Source organism: Asterias amurensis, chromosome 18 (assembly GCF_032118995.1).
Source record: "Asterias amurensis chromosome 18, ASM3211899v1".
NCBI classification, from domain to species: Eukaryota; Metazoa; Echinodermata; class Asteroidea; order Forcipulatida; family Asteriidae; genus Asterias; species Asterias amurensis.
Genome location: NC_092665.1, coordinates 15,015,357 through 15,036,839, shown reverse-complemented (window position 1 = coordinate 15,036,839; position 21,483 = coordinate 15,015,357). Strand labels below are relative to the sequence as shown.

The following is a 21,483-nucleotide window of genomic DNA, read 5'->3' as shown; positions in this document are numbered from 1 at the left end:
AAGGGTCTATTGTCTGCATAATGAAATTATTGCTAGACAAGCTACCTGACACATGATCAACTTAGACCATTGGTTTAAACTTCCTAAAGAAATACCTGAATTTCTAAGAATCAAAGCACACTTTAAAGACATAATAGAGGGGTGGGTGGGTTACCGGCCATTCCCTGTATCGAACCACAACTGTTCAATCAACACAGAATTTAGTAGAAATATGAGAGAAAAAAAAACACCCAAGAGCAATACTTAAGGGGAAAATGATCATATTTTTTTAAAGGAAAACGTTTTAAATCTGGGGTGATTTTAGGGCAGGGCCTGATACTCCATGGAGGCAATGAAGGCGATTGCCTCAATGCCCCCTGTTAAATGCCTTCGTGCCCTTGAAATGATCCAGTATAAATTTACAATTTCCTTTCATAGGGTGCCCTTTACCAAGGAGGAAATGCCTTGGTGCCCTTGCCATTTCAAAAAAAAGAAGCATGTCAGGGTCGTTTGTTGTTTATGGGAGTATTCTTTTCCTCAAACCTAAAAATCACCTGCCACTTCATCTGAGATTACTCAATTGTTTTGATGATCCCTGAATTAAGATGCATCTACAACCCACGCTACGATGCTAGAATACATAGATACAGTAGATTAGACATGTGCCTATGTTATCATGGATGTGGATTATTTTATCTTTACTTTTCCATTTTGTTTCGCTGCAACCCTTTAAAAAAAAAACATAACCCTCCGTCACTCAATTTCATCATCTTGCACTTTTTTTTTTTCGTATTGATTTGCTGATATGATACTGATATGAGCTCGATATACTCAGCGAGCTTTCAGATAAAAAAATTGTATAAATATAAATCTTGGTTGTTGTCACGTCTTGTTTAGACACTCTCAATTTTCACTCCAAAAAGGTCAAGTAAAATGTCAAACGACGAATATAGCTGCAACGATCAGGCTACGTGGATTTTATTTCCCAATGCCTGTCGGCGGAGAAATGTGAAACAAAGAAAAACCTGATCACGTTGGCTTCTCTAAGAGTTGAGCTTCGACTACTGACATCTCTTCCAGAAAATAATGATGCACCATTCCTTTAATTTTATCGGCAATTCTGACTGATGAATCCATTTGATTGTATTTTTTATCAGTCAAATATGAACGTGGTTTGAAACTGTCATCCTAATTAATTCTGAATTTCTTTTCTTTGTCTGTTTTTTGAAACGACTTTTTTTCTGCTTCTTAAATTCAACTTGTTGACTTAAAAAAAAAGGAAGCTGCTTTTTATTTTGACTTTATTTTCTTTGTAAATCGTTTTCTTTCTTTCATTTTTTTTTCTCTTTTTTTTCTTTTTTTTCCTGTGATTTCTAAAATATGCCTTGCTGCCCTTGTTCTTCATCAAACAGTTTTTCGTCTATCTTGCTCTTATAGACCTTTATCATGCTGCCTCCATCTTGGTCATGTTCCTTGTATCGAATAACAATAATGAATGCTAATACACATTTTGCAAATAGGAACCAGACTATTTCGTTCTTCCAGCCTCGGTTTGGTTACATTGATATCAATGGGAGAAATTCAAGATGGCTGCACCATGATAATGTTCTATTGTATTACATGACCGAATGGTCTGTTTCTAATCCTTGCACTTCTTCTGTTTTGTTTGTTTGTTTGTTTGTTTGTTTGTTTGTTTGTTGTTGAAGGGGGGGTTTGGGGGTAGTCAGTTTGTTGTCTTTATTCAGTCTGTGTGTGTAGATATTTCCTCTTTTTGTTTACACTGTTGGGTTTATCTATCAAAGTTTTTTACAAGAAAGTTTCAAGAAAGGGGGATTCCAACAAAGAATTCAAACATGTTTCCTCCATTCTAGAATCTAGACTGTTTTAAGAGGAATATCAATTTTTACCTTCAGCTCCCCGGAGTTGTTTTCATCTTTTATATTTTGTTCTTGTAGCCCCTTACCAAGAGTGGCTTTTGCATACAAGAAAACCCACCAAACAAACAAATGAAATGTAAAAAATTAATGTGGAAAACCCACAATGTCTCTCTACTTCAGATATCTGGTCCATTATATGAAAAAAAAAAATTCTGATCTTACCTTGAAAAAATTATGTATATAAAAAAGGAGAGAGAAATAGTGCATGTCTGGATTTTTAGGGATTTTTGATAGCTAGGATTAGGAAGTCAGTCTTGTTTGTCCCTTGCCTTGCCACAATCCCTATCTGTTTGTCTGTTTGTCTCTCAGTTTGTTTCTGTTTCAGTCAGCAGGTTTCTATTTTTCCAGATTTCTTACTTGAAGCGGATAAAAAACCTCGGCCTTAGAGGTTGTCTGCTTGACTTCATTTATGCACTAACCTATTCTTCGCGTAACATTCGTTTCAGACGGGCGCTCCAGAGCCGCACCGAACCAAATTCTGAATGTATGTTCTTGAAAAGTTTGACGTCTGAATCACGAGCGACTGGATGCGACATGCTAGAAGTCGAAAGATTGACTGGTGCAGTCGTTCGGAACAACTCTGGAGTTCCTTGGTTTTAGACGTCAATCTTGTCATGAGCCAAACATTCACCTGTTTAAAAACCAAAATTTATTTGGGTCGACCTGGAGTCGCTCCTAATCTATTATTTTCGGTGCGCCTCTGGCGCCTCTGGCGCACCCGCTGAAACGGTTGTAAAAGAGCTATGTGTTCTTCATCTTTACGTTGGCTTGCAATGTTTAACTCGCCACTGCAACAGAGAGTATGGGTTTTGAAGATTAAACAAAAAATGGTCCACAAAACTATTGTTCATCTCAGTAGATAGTACAACATTACAACTGAAGAGAATCGATAGATTTTTTCTTGTTTTTCTCGATCATTTTTTATTTTAATTTTAAAAGAGAAACAAGTTAACCAATCAAGGCAATTTAGACAAGCTGGACTCTGATTTGTTTAGCTTTCCCATTACTAACCCATTAGAGACCATAGTGGCCGTAAAAGGCTTGTACCAAAATGCCCGAAGCGGCCCAAATGGCTGCAAGTTCTGACCTACTTGATTCACTTAAACCAAAAAGATGTAAGTAAAGGTCGCAATATTTGTCACGTTGTAGCTCATACGGCTTGTTTAAAAAGCCTAGTTCCTTCGGGGCTCCATACTCTCTGGTCTAGTGACTTTTTCTTTTAAGCAGGACCCCGTTGATGCAGCAAGCTGCTCACCCTTTCTCCTCTGCACCATCCCCTCCTCCTCTCTCAATCTTTTTTCTTATTTTCCATTTCTCCCGATCATTGGTTGTTTCTAACTCGTTTGCCTAATTTCTGTGCCCCCTTCGTCATAATCAGGGCTTTCTTTCAGTCAGTATGACTTGAAAGAACTACTCGAGTCCACCTCCCCCGGTTCAAACACCCCTCAGACTTGCGGTAAGAATTACTTTGATGTGACAAAACGTCGGGACCACCGTGGCGGCGGTCTTGACACAAAGGGGGTGGTTCTTAAATAGGGAGTCATAAGTTGGAATCAGTTTCACTGGACAGGGTGTCACTTGATTTTGTTTTAATCTGCATTTTTGAAATAAATAATTATGTTTGAGAGCAATTGGTCATGACACAAGTTTGTCTGATTTGTATCTTTTATTTGTTTACAATCCCCTCTCGGCTTGTCTGCTTGTAGACTCCAGTTTATAGAAAAAATAATTGTTCAATTTTGTTATGATTAATTTGATAGATTTTCTTTTTTAGATCGTATAAATAAAAAGTTGACAACACTAAAAATTTAGTTTTCCGCTCAATCAACAGAAATGCGTAGAAAATTTATGTTCGGTTCTTTTATGTATGTACTCCTTGCGTTGTTTGGCTCAAAAGATGTTCCTTTAAGAAGGCCCTGAGATGGGACGGAAGAAACCATTTCTTTAAAAGGGTAGAGGACGTGGCACTTTGTCGGATGTTTATCTCTCCCTCTTTTCTATCTGAGAAACTAAAGAATAAATTTGGAGTATTTCTCTTTCATTTTTTCTTTTCCACTTTTTCACTTTTTCCTCTTGTTTGAACTAAAAAGCAGCAATAGGTATGTGGACAATCTACAAAACCCCACCATGCTAATTGCACCAATCAAAATTATGTCAGTATGAAGCAATGCGTATTCTATGCAATCGCTCACAATTTTTTTTTTTTTTACCTGTCCAGAAATTTGTCTTCTTACCATGTTCAAAATTCTTTTTTTAATGACATAAAATCTTGAGGCAAAGTATTAAAGCAGTTTTTCTTCTGAAACTTTGTTTGCGGAACAATAAATTGTCATAACAATTGTTTTTTTTAAATAATTTGAAATACTACCCCCAAAATATAGTCGGAAAGTTTCGTAGTGCTAAAATCCTGTTTTGCATAGAATATGCATAATTTTGGTCATTGCATGGCTCTTTACGATTTGAAATATTTTATTCTTAATTTGACACTTTTTTTGTATTCTCCTTTTTTCAGTATTGTCAAAGCATGGATCAAACCCATCACAATTTAAGTTTGTTTTATTTTTTCCATGCAGTAACAAAACTGTCATGAAGTGTCAAAAAACAAAAGCTTATAACGAGAACTTCTAAATGTCTTGCGACCTCTAGCAACATGGATTTTGTTTGCGAAACTTTTTTGTTGACGATTATTTCTTTGAAAACGGTTTTTGTTTGGAAGGTTTTTTTTTCGTAGGCTGATCGGTTTAAAAGCTTTCAGTGTAAACATGTGTCGTTGGCAGATGTATGTAACCCATGTGAGGTAATTGCCATTTTTTGTGAAGTTTGGAACGCAAAGGGGGGAAACACGACACTTTTCATTGTTGATTATTTCCAACTTTTGACTCCCCTTTAAGCCATCCATGATGATGTGGTATTTCTATGTAGCATGTCTTGTGCAAGACGACTCCCCCTTCTTGACGTACTTTCCTCCCCTCCCATTGATTTACACTTCCTGAGATATACATAGGCACATGTGTAATTTACAATTGGGTATCAAGTGTGTAGTAGATTTAGAAAAGCGTGTTTTTTAACGTGTTCTTTTTATCGTATTTTTTACGTGTTTTTTTTTGTTCTCGCATTTTTTACGAGTTAAAAAAAAAAAAAAAAGACTCCTCTGTTGCATGTAGCCATTTTGATGTAAACCGTTTTGTGTTTTTTTTCTTCTTTTGGACATAGAGTATGTGTTTTATTTTTTAGTCGTGTTTAGTTTTACAGCGGTAGTTATTATTTCTGTCGTATTTCTTGATTAGGACCTTATTTGGTTTAGATAACTATTAGATAGTTGCCCAGTCAGTTTCCTATGTGGTACGTTTATAAATTGATATAAAATTGCAAGCATGCCCTTAAAGTGATCCCTCTGCTGCCGTTTCCCAGGTTGTGTCGTCAACTTGGGTATGATCCCTTACTATAAAAGCAGTTACTGCTTGAATGACTTCTGACTGATGACATGAACAAAGACTCTGACAAAATAGGGAGATTGCCAACAACAGGACTAGAGAGGTCAAATCTCACTCAAATAAATTGTTCCTTGTTAAATCAAAACTAATTGAGAACCGTCTTTTTTATTATTCATGTTTTTACAGTGTATAAAAACTACCCACAATATATATATCAAAATTGTCATCTAAGTAGACCTGTACACTCATAATTCTCTTGAAAACTCCCCCTCCCCCAGCCCGAGTACGCACATGTAGAGCTTTCTTTGAGACTTTGAACCATCTGTAGCATTCTTGTCGTAGAAACGTGTTGACGTTGATGTATGTGTTGCCTATTTATTACAGTGATGTTCAGATCATTTTTGACGTGTGACAGTCAGTATATAGGAGGTATGGTCATAGAAACAGTAGAAGGCAGCAGCTTCGTGTATGTGACTGATGCATTAAACAGCAGTTGATTCTCAAGCCTGCTATGTCTTTTTGAATGACCTTTTTGACTTCTCTTAACTGTTCTATGAAGGAAATGTTTTCTCGCTAGTTTTTCTTTCTCAACTATTTGTTCTGAATGTTCTGCTTGGTGATCTGATTTTGTGTGGTTACTGAAGTTGTTGAAAGTTTTGCTAATTAATCTACTACTGGAACAGAAACTTAAAATAGAATGTTATTCAAATTTAACTTCAAATCGAAATTCTCTGAAAAAGGCAAGGGAGAAAACGTAAACAAAATGTGGTCTCCCATTCCAGACGCTTTGTGGCTACACATCTCTGTCTAAGCCACAAAAGGCCTTGACGAAAGGCTATGTTTTAATGTTGGACATGCGCCTCTTGACTGTGACTGATAACGCATGCTGCTGACTTGTCTACTGCTGTCGAATGCGTGGTCTTACTGTTTGACCGTACTGCTATTTGTTTTTAAAATTTTAGAACTCGTCACTCCATGGTTGTTGTTTTTATGCATTTGATGCTACTTTTGTAGTACTTGTCTTCCAAGTAGATGTTTGATTGTGGTTGTGCATGGATGTACCATGATTGTTAGAAAATTCAGTGTCATTTTAAAATGTGAAACCGTTGTTGATGTTCTTATTATTACAGTCAATTGTAAAGTTGACTACCTTGCGATCATTTCTGGATATTGCGATACTTATTCAAGATCACTCAACGAAATTCCAGTCCGCCAATTAAGATATAAATCTTGAAAAACTGAATGACGTAAACAAGGGTGCATTTCACTCATTTCTATAAATTGTATGACCATAGTCTTAAATATATACAGAAAGAGAAAAGAAAAGAACACCAAATGTTCCAGGAGAGAATATAAACCAATAATAACAAAGAAGGAAATCAACACAATTTGTTGGCCTTGAAGGAAAAGTTAACGCCTCAGTTTAAACGAGAGATTGTAAAGTGTAATGACTTCTTCACCGGTGTCACTCATCCAAACTGTTGCGGCTGCATTCTATCTTCACAGGTACCCAGCGCCGCCTTCGTAAAGTCATTGATACCTCGGGTACGTACGTCCGAGGTGAAGAGAACCTACAAGGATGGCGCCCTCGTGCAGACTCCCTCCTCCTAGACCATCAGTGGGAGCTGGAGAAACTGGAACGTCTGGAAGAGGTAACCATAGAAACGCATCTTGTTCTGCTTGTACAATCAATATTAAGAGGTTTTGTTTTTTCCCTGTTGGTAGTTGATAACATTTATTGGAGCTGGGGTCGATTTCACAAAGAGTTAGGGCTAGTCCTAGGAGATATAAAAACGTATGGCTAGTCCTCAGTTAGGACGAGTAACTCGTTCTAACTCGAGATAAGACTAGTCTTAACTCTTTGTGAAATCCACCCAAGAACGTACAATGTGAAATACATACATCATCACATTCATTTACTTCCCACTCCAAAGTGTCAAATTTACAACAGGACAGTATTTCAAATATCTTTGAAAAGTTTTTTTTTGCAGTTGCAATGAAAATGAGAAGACAATGACTGTGCCAATAGAAATCACTTTGTTATTAAAGTGACAATAAAGGCAATAGTAACAGTGACAATATCATTGCCACTGACGATGAAAATAGTGACAGTGACAATAAAATTGACAGTGACAGCAACAATAAGTGAGACAGTGACAGTGACAATAAAATTTACAGTTATAATGCAAACGACAGTGACACTGAAAATTACAATGGCAACGGAAGTGACCGACAATAAAAGCAACAATGACAATGACAACAACAATGACAATGACACCAACAATGACAATTACTAATACAATACATTTTTCCCTGCAGGTTGAGAAAGCGCGTCACAGTCTCCTCCTCCGGGACAAGATCCAGCAAGAACTGTACAACACCCGCGAGGGAAATATGCCCAAGTCCGAGACTGATACCTCACTCAACAGCACCATATCCAATGATAGTATGGACAAAGACCGCGAGTTACTAGACCGATGTGTTCGCCTGTTGATGCGCAGCCAGCCCCCAGTACTTTCACCGCCTCCGTTTAAGGTGAGTCTTAAGTTAAAAATGATAGTAAATTTGCGATTACAACCGTGGATTGGGAGAAACGTTTGGCTCTGAAAAGAGCAGTGTAGTCTCAAGGTTTCAAACGGTATACTCTGCTTATCTTCAGAAGAAAGAAGAAAAAGACAAGCAGAGTATACTGTTGGAAACTTGGCTTATGGCTTTTGCAATGAAATATGGACTTGACTCTAATCCCTATTAACCATGTTAACACACTAACAAATTCTTCTTTGTTTCACTAACCTCCCCACCCCAACCTCAACAAGCAGACCATTGAGCCCCCAACTGTTACTCTCCAGCAACCCGAAGACACCGAAGAACCTGCAGCACCAAGTACAGCCACAACGACCCCAGGTCAAGAGGTCATGACCCCAGATGAACCCATGTCGGCCTCTAACTCCATGTCGGATCTTCAGTTCCTTGGGGCCGGAGCGAGGAAGCTGGCGATCCCGACTGACCTGCCGGGGATCCAGGGACAGGACTTGGCATGTGGTTCCGGCGAAGCGGGGAAAGGGAAGAAGGGCATGAAGGGGATGTTCGTTCCAGAAGTAGAAGAGATTAGAGTCAGGTAAGAAATAGTCAGCTAGTTACATGTATGAATAATTTATTCAGATTTTAGCTTATCATTATCAAGTCGAGCGCCATGAAGTAGCTCGAGTCTGCCCAGTGTTTTTTGTCCGGATGTTTTGATCCAGCATGCAGCTTAGTTCCTCGGCGCTTACCAATTTCATGGCTCTGCTTACCGCCGAATTCTGCGCTTACGATCACAATTCCCCGCTTTTGTGCAAGCGTTAGCCTTGTAAGCGTAGAATGCCTAGTAACGTGGAGTATGCACACGCAGAAGCCAAAATTCGCCGCTAACCCGTGAAATACGCTTGCTGTAAGCACAGAATTCCCTGCTTCCGTAAGCGCCGATTCTGTGCTTACAGTAAGCAGAGCCATGAAATTGGGCCCAGGTGTCTCGTTAGCTTATCATTGTGGCACTCAAATTTCGATGCCAATAAAATGGGCGATACGAGGAGTCTGTGGCAGCTTGCGTGACTTTTATTCTGTTAAGGAGCCAAAGAGAAATTACATTTTTGTTGTTGCTTCGTCAGAGAATAATGTGCAGAGAATAATGGCTAAGGGGGTCGCTGATGGTAGCGCCCGGTGTTATGAATATTCATTCAAAAAATAAATTATTCAAGGGGAGTATTACTTTATATTTGTCACATCATAAAAAATTCATTTTGTGTCATTTAATATTTCAGTCCTGTCGTGTCAAGGAGAGGATACCTCAACTTCCTCGAAGAGAAGACGGCTGGCTGGGTCATGCGCTACGTCGTCGTGCGCCGTCCGTACGTCTTCATCTACGACAACGAGAAGGATCCAGTGGAACGGAGTCTGATCAATCTAGCCACAGCGCAGATTGAGTACAGCGAAGACCAGCAGGCCATGCTTAGGGTAGGTCTCTTTTGTAGGAGTAGACGTCTGCGTTACAACAGGGGTCGAAATTAAGTGTATTTTCATGGTAGTCAGAAAGGCTAAGTAAACCAGAATGTTTAGTAGCCCTGATGAGATTTTGGTAGCAAGAAAAACACATTACGTCTTGAGTAACGTCACAAATTTGTCACAGTATTTTATTTTACAATACCATCAGCACCAGAGTGTGGGTTTCAATCCCGGTCGTGACACTTGCTACATAAAGTTGGGGAGGTAGTGCTTTCTGCTCTACCAGCCAGGCTTCTGATTGATGATACATACCCAAGCCTACATCCGTATGGACTGTAAAGGGGGGTAACCCTGTTTCAGCCCTAGGAGTAGGTGGTAACGGCCCCTGGAAGAACAAGAAAATTGTAGCCCACACCTTAAAGTGGCCTTCAGGCCTTGTGTGTCTGGCGAATTGCATAAAAAAAATTAATAGAAAGCACAGTTCATTATTGTTTGTGATGCTGATTTTTGCATTATTTTTCCACTAGCCCACCATGCTATCAAACTTAAAAATAATGAGTAGCCCGACTGTAAATCTGGTAGTCCCAGGCTAGCGGGCTAGTTACAATTCCGACACCCCTGGTTTGAGCAGACTCGCGAATTCGTGCAAATTAATGTACCTTTGACCTCGCACCCATTTCACACGGAGACTCGTATGTGTGAGAACTAGAGTGCTCCCTCTCTAGTTCTATCATCATAGACCTTGTCGCAAATACTCGGGCGCGCGCGTTAGGCTTGGAATGAGGTGCATGCTGGTCTAGCTAGGGGTAAAATTTGATCCATAGCTAGACCAGCATGCACCTCATTCAACAGTTAGCGCTTGCGCATTGGGTATTTTTGAAAAGGTCTATGAAGCAAAATTGTAACAAGTTGCCTTGTGTTACTAAACAAAATAAGTTTGACTGAATATTCTAACTTGGAGTATCTCTCTTTTCCTCAGACACCAAACACCTTCTCCGTCATCACCAAATACCGTGGCTTCCTCCTACAGACTATCGGAGATAAGGACGTCTTTGATTGGCTGTATGCCTTCAATCCCCTTCTAGCTGGTTCAATCAGATCCAAGCTTTCACGTCGGTTGGCAACTCAGCTCAAAGTCTGAGGGTTTTCTACAACTCCGGACGACGACGTCACAAAGCCAAATACCAAACTCTGTAGAGAGTCCAGTCCTAGTAAAAGTCAATACAATACCTGTGAATTGTTTGTAGATTTAACTCCTAATAATATATAAAATAAGGGCTGTTAATAAAGTGCTGTGTGTTTCCATATGGGTCTTAAAATATAAATTTAAAAAACTGCCGTATTTTATCACCGCCTGTAAACATACAGCGCAGATGAAACTGTAGAAGGTAGCAAAATAACAAATTGGTATGAAGTAACTTTCTTGCTTAGTCTTACTGCAGAGGCCAAGGTCACCAAAGGAGACAAATATCTGTTACTATAAGCTAAGTGGAATATTTTGGGATTTTAACGGCAGATTTCTCAATTGGCTATGAGGTCTGTTGGTAATAAATCTAAATTCGTCATAGTGGGTTCAAAACAACAAATTATTTCGACGAATTTGAGCAGGGGATAAATTTTCACGAATGCACAACATTTTGATAAGCAGATTACCAGCCAAAGTGCAAAGTAATTAACACAATACGACTGGTCCCCCGCCAAGTATTACTTTTCTGCTAAACAGCTTTTTGGAAACGACCTGAGAGCCTCTGATATGAAATATTTCTCCGTTCCCAACACTAAAATGTACATTGTATATTTTCTTGTATATTATTTCTTTATAATTGTGTGCTCCAAAACGAGAAAAAAACAACGAGTAAAACCTCTGACTGTATTTTACCTACAGGGTATTATCCACAATTGAAAATACGCTTTATTGTTATTAGGTTCGATTGAATACCCAGTACTTCAGAGTAGCACTTTTCTGCCTGTCGGCCATGTTGTTGTTTTAAACACAGGACTACGGTCTGGTTCTTTTGAGTCGTAGCCCGCACTATGGCTTGTTCGAAACCACGGCTTCGGCTCCAGGATATTTCATGGCTCTAGATTTGGCTCAGGCTAGCCTTTTTGTCAATTGCGCATGCCTTGGGTATGTGTTTGGGCTGGAGATGAGAGAACGGAGCCTGAAGCCGAATTCCAAGTTGGATTTGAAAAGGGCCTATGAGTAGGATATGTGATAATGTTATACTATCCTAGGCTGACGGACATTTTCCTCAAAGATGGTCGAAAACCAATTCCACATTTTTGTCACGTCTCTTTTCACATTTGACACAAACATTTTGAGATTTAGTTTTACTTCATCTTACAAGCTGCCGAATCAGTCATGTACATTACTAGCGAGTTACCGTGGCGACTAGTCCTGTAACACATTTGCTGTATAGATATAAATGTAGATGTATGAGAGTTTAGAAACAAACAAGTCTTTCAGTGTGTGTGTGCGGTCGATAGAGGGCAGCAAACATTTCAAACTTCATTCCACCTTTTTGTTAACATTTCTTGCCAAATCTTCTCACAAAAGCACAACTCTTTTTAACTTCTTTTTTTGTTAAAATTTATGAACTTGTGGGATATTTTATTTGATATTCTGTTTGGTTTGGTTTTGGGGTTTTTTTTGTCTAGGAAATAGTTTACTCTCTATCCAAACAATTAAATGAAATTTGGAGGGATTTTTAATGGGTTGGGGTGAATGTGTTTCAGATCTGAATTAGTTGTTCCTTCCTTCACGTCCCTTTTGTAACTATAAACCCAAATCTTAAAAAAAGCTTCACAACGGTTTTAAATATATTTATTATTTCACTGTTAATGATTTTTATTCCATAGTGACTCACCCACCACTTTTTGAAGAATGTAAAAACAACCAAACGAAATAATTACTAACGATTAATTAAATAACTGTGAATATTGTACACGTAATTACAAACAATGTATGTGGTGTTTACAACCTGTGCTGTCTTAATATTGATCTTAACTGTTTAACATTCACTGTACGACTAATTAATATGCACAACAATTTAAGACAAAGAAACTAAAAAAATGCAGTGTAAATAATTGCATGTTGTACAATGTTCTTGTGTTGCTCTGTACTTAGTATACATGTGTATATATAAGATAGGATAATGGCGTTTTACGATGTGATCTATATATGAGTATTTTTATGCAAAATTGGCTTGCCAGTAAAATCAATTTACTTATCGTAGCGTCGTGGAGTGATCAGTGAAGAGAAAACAAAACTGAACCGAAAATCATGTAATTTAATTGTGGCTTGGGTACAATGTGAGCTGCACGCAGAGGTTTTAGCTTGTGTTTAAGAGTAAGTGTAGTTTGTATGTCTTAGTTACTTCATGCCTGGAGAATCAACCCAATAATATGGAAGTTTGTTTGTTTGTTTGTTTGTCTGTTTGTTTGTTTAGATGATCTTCCTGTCAAGGGAACTCGGCAAACTCCCACAAAGGGGAAATCTCTCTCGTACAAAAAATAACGTCTATGATTATGAATTGCACAAATCAAGAAATTGTGATCCAAAAACTAGACAACAATAGTTATTCTATTCATTGTGAAATCATTAGTTGGCTTGGTGATTTAAACCCACAACCTTGTGATTGCAAGTCCTGCAGTCTAACCACTGGACTAGCTTGGATGAAGTCTTAAAGACACTCTTTTTGAGAGAGCCGATAAATTTCTTTTAAAATTCTCTCAGCAAACCTGACTTAAAATGGTTTTCAGGGAGATATTTTATACTTCTTTACTCCTTCTTTACTCCTCCCAAAAAAAGGTGAGGATAAAAAAAAAATTGTTTACAGGCCACTGGTATAAGGGCCCAATTTCATGGCCCTATTTACAACGGAATTCTGCCCTTAACAAAAACCCTGCAAAGGACATGATCTGTGGGCCGTACGCTCAGATTCTACGTGCCATAAGCTCAAAATCCTTTGGTAAGGAGAATCTTTCATTGGACTTAGGTCAGATGTAATACTAGTCGTTTACAAATCATGTCAGTAGATTCATCCGATAGTATAGAAATACTTTAATATACTTAGATATAGCAGGCTAGAGCTAACATGTTACTAACAAACTATCCCGGAGCTTTCAAAATACAAATAGTATGGTAGTGCCTTTAGAACTCAAGCAGCAATGTGTGGCTTCGAAACTTGTAGATTTTTTTTTTCTTTTCTTTTTCTTTGAAATGTATCAAAACAATTTGCCATCACTTTGTCTTTCCTGCACATTTTTTTGCTAATTTTTAAGGTGGAGATTTGTTTTTTTTAATTGACAAATTATTTTTTAAAAAGCACTGTAAAGAATTTGTGAATAATTATCTAATATATTTGCTACTTACATAAACATTTTGACTTATTTTTGTTTAGGGATACTATGCATCGGTGTGCTCATTTTGACCAAGACGTCCCAACCACAATCAAATTAACAAATTACTTGTTACTTTGTTATGTAGCTTTGGAAGTTTTGTCCAAGTTGTTGAGATCCTCAGATAAGTTACTGTAGGATGAAGACAACCTTATGGTAGAAGATGACATCCAAAGAAAAAGAGATCTCGATTTAACATCATCTTCAAAGTAGAATGTCGTCTTCCAGAAAAATTGTATCTCGCGATGACAACATCCTGTTTCTTTTCAGGATGTCATCATCCTAAGATGAATTGTCTCAGGAAGTCGACTTCTAACTTTCATGATGTCGGCATCTTAGATAATATTTATCGGGAAGACAACATCATACTTCAGAATGTCATCATCCTGATATAAAATCATCTCAGGATAACGACATCTTTACGATTATGATGTAATCGTCCTGCAGTAAATTATCTCAGGATTTCAGATGGCACTTCCAGGTCTCCATACTTTTGAACATTGCATTTATCAAACATCTGCTGCTGCAATTAATTAATTTAACGAACCCGTGTCAAAACTTAAGCAACTTCTTGAAAGTAGTAATAAATACAGTAATAGCAATGAGATCATGGCGTTTATATGCAGGTGCAATGGTGTTGAAATAATAAGTGTTAGGGTCACAGCAGTATTACATAATGCTTCAGTGTTTATTCCGTGTGTTATTATCGTACAAATTTTATTTTCTTACTGTAGCGATATGACTAGAATATTGGTATGTGACTGTCAAAATAGATTGAACCCAATTTTAGAGAAATTGGAATTTTGTTGAAACATTTGGCTCTGGCTAAATGCCCAGTCAGCCTTTTCTTTGTGAGTCATGAATCAAAATGGCTGGAATGGCTTTATAAGTCAATGCCATGATTGGTTTTTCAGAAGAGAGTTCTTTGTTTGATCGGGACATTTAAACATCCAGCCAGTCAGCCATTTTGAAGTCACAGGCAAAAAAAAAGCAAAATCACAGGCCTCTATAGATCTGCTTGAAAAGGTCAGAGGTTAAACTGTTATTATAAAGAGGTCATAGTTCGTTATACAGTATTTTGATTCCAACGAAGGTGGCATTGTGATTGGTGGCATTATCCCTCCCATAGAAAAGTTTTGCCAAGGTGTTTTTTTTTTTATATTTTATTTAGTTTTTACTTTTTTTTTATGGAGGAATGTTTCACTTGTTTTGAAATTGTCTCTATTTTGAATTATGCATCTTTAAGGCGTGTCTGACTAGGTGGCTGAGGCTATGGCTATTGCTATGGCTGTTGCTAAGGACATTCTATGCATCTAGATCTAGCCGTAGCCATAACTGTTAAGCCGCCATCTTGAGCACAGCCTCGGAAATGTTGCTACATGGGGTTTGTGGCCAGTTTTTGTTTATAGTGCATGCTAATGTAAAAAAAAGAGGCATTAATTATGCAGGGCCTAATTTGATAGTGCCGCTAAGCAGAAAATAATGCTTAAACAAGTGCTTAGCAAATGATAAGCAGGATACTAGTCTTGGTGCAAGACGTTTCTCGTTTCCCTTTCACGTTTTCTCCCAAGACTAGCAGGATACTAGCCATGGATACATGTGATGTGGTATTTTGGCTGGTAACTCTATTCTGGTCAGCTCAATTCACTCAATTCACTGCACTCGACTGAAGGCTAATTGAGGGTGGGGGGGGAGGGCTGCATTTGTGTTTAAGACTGGCTGACTTTTCGTAATAAAATAAGTTAATTTAATATTTTTTATTCACCTTGTTCACGACAACGTTTAATTTGTAAACTATTTTGTAATAATACTTTTAAATTATCAGTAGTTTATAAGTTATGATAAAAAAAATAACTGCAAAAGTGTTTAAATGCACTGCCATATTAATAGGATTGAGTTTCATTTAAACATCATTTTTGGGGGACACGGAGATAAAGAGCTTTTAAAATGAAAGTGATGTACACATTGGCCACATTAGGAATTTGACATGGCTATTTTTGTCTCACACTCGAATCTCTCTGATAACTATATCGAGGTAGAGGTCAAAGGTCAACTTAGTCTGGTCCCCCTTGGTCTAATTAGTATCTATCCATGCTATTTACATAGAGAACATGACCTGTATTGCATCTGCAGTATCCTGTAGCCTAATTTCAAAAGTTTGAATAATCAGTCACAAATAGAACAAAACTCACTTCAATTTGGTAACCTTAACCCAAATAGCACAAATTAATGTAATATCACAAACATACAGTCAACAAACTAAACTCACTTATCTTTCTTTCAAATGCATTGCTTTACAAGTTTTTCACATAAACTTAAAAAAAAACACTCATTTATGTGGTACGTTTTTCGTCAAAAATTACACTGGTGTTCACTTTGTTGTCACATGATGTTTATACTGAACAAAGGGCCAATTAAGAGCTTTATCACGCTGTCACCATCTTGGTCATGTGCCCTGTTCCCAATAACAGTAATGAATGCTAACATTCATGTGCAAATATAGCACCAGACTATTATTTTGTCCAACCTCAGTTTGGTTACAATGAGTTAGAATTGAGTAAAATCAAGATGGCCACACACCATGATAAAGGTCTATTGTTCCCACTGTAGATGTAGCTCCTAGTTAATAGTGTACAACTTAGTACACAAATGCACTCAAGAAAGAGTAACTTGGAACATAGAGTAAGGCTTGGAACTAGCCTTAATTTTTTTATAACTCCTAGGACTAGTCCCAAGTTAGGACCATCTTTGTGAAATCGAACACTGTTCTCTTGTGGATTCCCCACCATATCACTCAAATGCAAGTCCTGGTGTGCGACATAAGGCATTGCATGACGGAGTCCCGGGCCCAATTTCATAGAGCTGCTTAAGCACAACAGAATTATGCTTACCAGAGTAAGTTTACCCAGCCAAAATACCATGCCACATGCAGCATTTCTGACTGGTATCCTGCTTATTTCTGCTAAGCAGGAATTTTTTAAGCAAAATTTTATGCTTCGGCAAGTTCTAGGAAATTGGGCCCTGGTGTTAATTTTCATGTAAAGAAATTGTCTCTTTAAAAAACTTGTGAGTTTTATGCACTGTGTTGACCCAATTTTTCTGACGTCATCATCATATTAGTCTCGCTTGAGCCATTTTGGGATTCAATGTCCCTGTGTGTTATACAGTGCAGTGCGCTTTTTACGCGACTCAGCGTTTTGTGAGTCGACTCCCAAAATGGCGTATAGGCATGTGACATGTGACATTGGTTTAGGAAGGCAATACTTGGGCAGTAAATGAGGGTACACGTATTTATAGCAACATCACAAACATGAAAAATCCTTGTGGCAGTAGAAAAAACAAAACAAGAGATGCAATTGTTTTAATTTAAATAACCCAAATGAGGTAACTGTTGTCTTGTTCGTTAAATTACAATGTCTGCTCTTTGTAGATTGACCATGCCATAGGGGGCTGTGTAAATGACTAATAAAGAAAACATATTCAGCATGAGCTACATGTAAACATTATGATGTGCTTGTCTTATTTTTTGTTGTGGTGTATTGTGGACAAGCGGTGAGGTCTTTAATGTGTACTTGTGGTGTGTTGTGGCACTCTTGCATCATGTAGAGCCTATAAAATAGTAACTTTAAAAAAAAATTTTCTCATTTTGTGAAAATGCTGGACTTTGGCTAAACCCCCTTATGACTTGTTTGGTTTAACCCACATTTCAAACTAATATCATTTTTTAAAGCTTAAACTAAGCAAACATCCTTGGCCAAGTTTTAAAAAGGACATCAGGGCCCAATTTCAAAAAGTCCGTAAGCACAATTGCTTAGCATGAAATTTCTTCTTTGATAAAATCAAGATTACCAACCAAATTTTAATTTGTTGCATATTGCTTGTTACTGGCATTCAGCTATTGTTTGCTTATCCTGAAAATCACGTGGAAATTTGGTTGGGAATCCTGTGTTTTATTAAGGGAGAAATTTCATGCTAAGCAAATTGTTGAGCTTTCAGCTTTATGAAATTGGGCCAAGTAGAGCTAATACTGCTTCCTGCTAGAGTATTTCAACTACAAAATTTAACAAAATTGTATAAAAATCCAGCTTTCTCCTGAAGATCTTTGAAGATTTTGGCCTTTCACAACTATAGTTATTTAGCCTATGCCTATCCTAGGTCAAGTTGAATAACAGGCATCAGTTCTACTCCATAATTTTGTAGTCTGATTTACAAACAAAAACAATTGACAAAACATCATGAAAATGTTGTACTTACCAAGGGTGGAAACCCGGTTTGGGAAAATGCAGTTTTTAGCACGAAAGTGAAAGGCAAGCACTTCATGTGAGTTTAAAGATAATTAAAACCTCAGAGTCTACCAAAATATGAATGAATAATGAGTGCAAATAATAATTTCATCTATTTAGTAGCCTATTATACTGGGTTTGTTTTAATTGTATTTCCCTGTAAGTTGTTCTGATGACAACAAGAAGCGCCGTAGCTAGACCAGTACCCCTCTGGGCTGGGAGTTACGAGACCCGGGTTCGAATCCCCCGAGTGTCTTTTTCCTTTTTGCTTGGACGCATGCAGTGAATTATTTAAGTAGTATTAAAATCATCTCCCAACACCAACGGGCACTGTGGCGACACGGTGCACTGGATAGTTCCATTGTGCGTGCAATCCAGAGCTGGGACACCGGTTCGAATCCTACCCGTACCAACAGGGACATGACTTTTACTGCTTGCACCAGTAATGGATTGGGGTCCGTCATGTCTATCCCCAAATTAGGTGTGGATGATTTACCGTGTGGGAGAGTAAAGGAGGGACCGGGACTGCAAGTCCCTTAAGGGTTCTAATGGGTGATCACCACGCTGGTTTCGATCAGACTTTGAGTCCCCTGAAAGCCTGGTCGTCACTCTGACTAACTCTTTGCACAAATTTACTCTAATTTTAGTTCATTTAAACCATCTTTATATACACCGAAGTATTTGGTATTTTAATTTGTGTTATTTGATAATACAGTCACAAATTGCTGAACTTAGGCCTACCCCTTGCGGGTTTTTTCCCTGGCAAAAAGTTGAACAAATTGCTGGACTTACACCTTGCGATTTTTGTGCCTAAAATTGATATAACTACTAGACTTACCTCTTGTGATTGTTTCAGTTTTGAGCCTAGAATTGATAAAAATGCTGGACTTACCCCTTGTGATTTTGTCAGCTTTTGTCCTTAAATTGATAAAAAAATACTGGACTTACTTACCCCTTGTGATTTTTTCAGTTTTGAACCTAAAATTGATAAAAATGGTGGACTTACCCCTCGTGATTTTTTCGGGTTTTGGCCTCAAATTGATAAAAATGCTTGACTTACCCCTTGTGATTCTTTCAGTTTTGGGCTTTAAATCGATAAAAATGCTGGACTTACCCCTTGTGATTTTATCAGTTTTGGGCTTAAAAATGATATAAATGCTGGATCTACCCCTTGTGATTTTGTAAGTTTTTGGCCTAAAATTGATAAAATAATGGACTTACCCCTTGTGATTCTGTAAGTTTTTGGCCTAAAATTGATACAAATGCTGGACTTACCCCTTGTGATTTTATCAGTTTTGGGCCTAAAATCGATAAAACTACTGGACTTACTCCTTGTGATTTTTTCTTGGCCTAAAATTTATAAAAATGCTGGACTTACCCCGTTGTGATTTTTTTCAGTTTTTGGCCTAAAAATGATAAAAATGCTGGACTTACCCCCTTGTGATTTTTTCAGTTTTTGGCCTAAAAATGATAAAAATGCTGGACGTACCCCTTGTGATTTTGTCAGTTTTGGGCCTAAATTTGATAAAAATGCTGGACTTACCCCTTGTGATTTTGTCAGTTTTTAGCCTAAAATTGATAAAAATGCTGGACTTACCCCTTGTGATTTTATCAGTTTTGAGCCTAAAATTGATAAAAATGCTGGACTTACCCCTTGTGATTTTGTCAGTTTTTGGCCTAAAATTGATAAAAATGCTGGACTTACCCCTTGTGATTTTGTCAGTTTTTGGCCTAAAATTGATAAAAATGCTGGACTTACCTCTTGGGATTTTGTCAGTTTTTGTCCTAAAATTGATAAAAATGCTGGACTTACCCTTTGTGTTTTTTCTTTTCAGTTTTTGGCCTACAATTGATAAAAATGCTGGACTTACCCCTTGTGATTTTTTCAGTTTTTGGCCTAAAATTGATAAAGATGCTGGACTAACCCCTTGAGATTTTTTCAGTGTTTGGCCTAAAATTGATAAAAATGCTGGACTTACCCCTTGTGATTTTGTCAGTTTTTGGCCTAAAATTGATAAAAATGCTGGACTAACCCCTTGTGATTTTGTCAGTTTTGGGCCTAAAATTGATAAAAATGCTGGACTAACCCCTTGTGATTTTATCAGTTTTTGGCCTAAAAATGATAAAAATGCTGGACTTACCCCTTGTGATTTTATCAGTTTTTGGCCTAAAAATGAAAAAAATGCTGGACTTACCCCTTGTGATTTTATCAGTTTTTGGCCTAAAAATGATAAAAATGCTGGACTTACCCCTTGTGATTTTTTCAGTTTTTGGCCTAAAATTGATAAAGATGCTGGACTTACCCCTTGTGATTTTGTCAGTTTTGGGCCTAAAATTGATAAAAATGCTGGACTAACCCCTTGTGATTTTATCAGTTTTTGGCCTAAAAATGATAAAAATGCTGGACTTACCCCTTGTGATTTTATCAGTTTTTGGCCTAAAAATGATAAAAATGCTGGACTTACCCCTTGTGATTTTTTCAGTTTTTGGCCTAAAATTGATAAAGATGCTGGACTTACCCCTTGTGATTTTGTCAGTTTTTGGCCTCAAATTGATAAAAATGCTGGACTTACCCCTTATGATTTTGTCAGTTTTGGGCCTAAAATTGATAAAAATGCTGGACTTACCCCTTGTGATTTTGTCAGTTTTTGGCCTAAAATTTATAAAAATGCTGGACTAACCCCTTGTGATTTTGTCAGTTTTGGGCCTAAAATTTATAAAAATGCTGGACTTACCCCTTGTGATTTTGTCAGTTTTTGGCCTAAAATTGATAAAAATGCTGGACTTACCCCTTGTGATTTTGTCAGTTTTGGGCCTAAAATTGATAAAAATGCTGGACTAACCCCCTTGTGATTTTTTCAGTTTTGGGCCTAAAATTGATAAAAATGCTGGACTTACCCCTTGTGATTTTGTCAGTTTTTGGCCTAAAATTGATAAAAATGCTGGACTTACCCCTTGTGATTTTGTCAGTTTTTGGCCTAAAATTGATAAAAATGCTGGACTAACCCCCTTGTGATTTTTTCAGTTTTGGGCCTAAAATTGATAAAAATGCTGGACTTACCCCTTGTGATTTTGTCAGTTTTGGGCCTCAAATTGATAAAAATGCTGGACTAACCCCTTGTGATTATTTCAGTTTTGGGACTAAAATTGATAAAAATGCTGGACTTACCCCTTGTGATTTTGTCAGTTTTTGGCCTACAATTGATAAAAATGCTGGACTTACCTCTTGTGATTTTTTCAGTTTTGGGCCTAAAATTTATAAAAATGCTGGACTAACCCCTTGTGATTTTATCAGTTTTGGGCCTAAAATTATTAAAAATGCTGGACTAACCCTTTGTGATTATTTCAGTTTTGGGACTAAAATTGATAAAAATGCTGGACTTACCCCTTGTGATTTTGTCAGTTTTGGGCCTACAATTGATAAACATGCTGGACTTACCCCTTGGGATTTTATCAGTTTTGGGCCTC

At 37.6% G+C, this 21,483-nt stretch overlaps 1 protein-coding gene across 8 annotated transcripts in view; it reads left to right on the top strand.

The window, feature by feature from the left end:
* LOC139951106 (kinesin-like protein KIF1A) overlaps positions 1-14,339 on the top strand; it is an 80,071-nt gene extending 65,732 nt beyond the window's left edge. For 4 of the 8 annotated variants that reach the window (XM_071949940.1, XM_071949939.1, XM_071949937.1 and 1 more), the window contains 6 exons: positions 3,295-3,372; positions 6,857-7,002; positions 7,670-7,885; positions 8,170-8,468; positions 9,151-9,343; positions 10,311-14,339. In XM_071949940.1, the coding sequence (XP_071806041.1) occupies positions 3,295-3,372; positions 6,857-7,002; positions 7,670-7,885; positions 8,170-8,468; positions 9,151-9,343; positions 10,311-10,472 (1,094 nt within the window). In that variant the 3' untranslated portion in view covers positions 10,473-14,339. The remainder of the gene's footprint in view (positions 1-3,294; positions 3,373-6,856; positions 7,003-7,669; positions 7,886-8,169; positions 8,469-9,150; positions 9,344-10,310) is intronic. The other 4 variants (XM_071949942.1, XM_071949941.1, XM_071949943.1 and 1 more) reach the window with 2 other exon arrangements.
* The last annotated feature ends 7,144 nt before the right edge of the window (positions 14,340-21,483 follow it).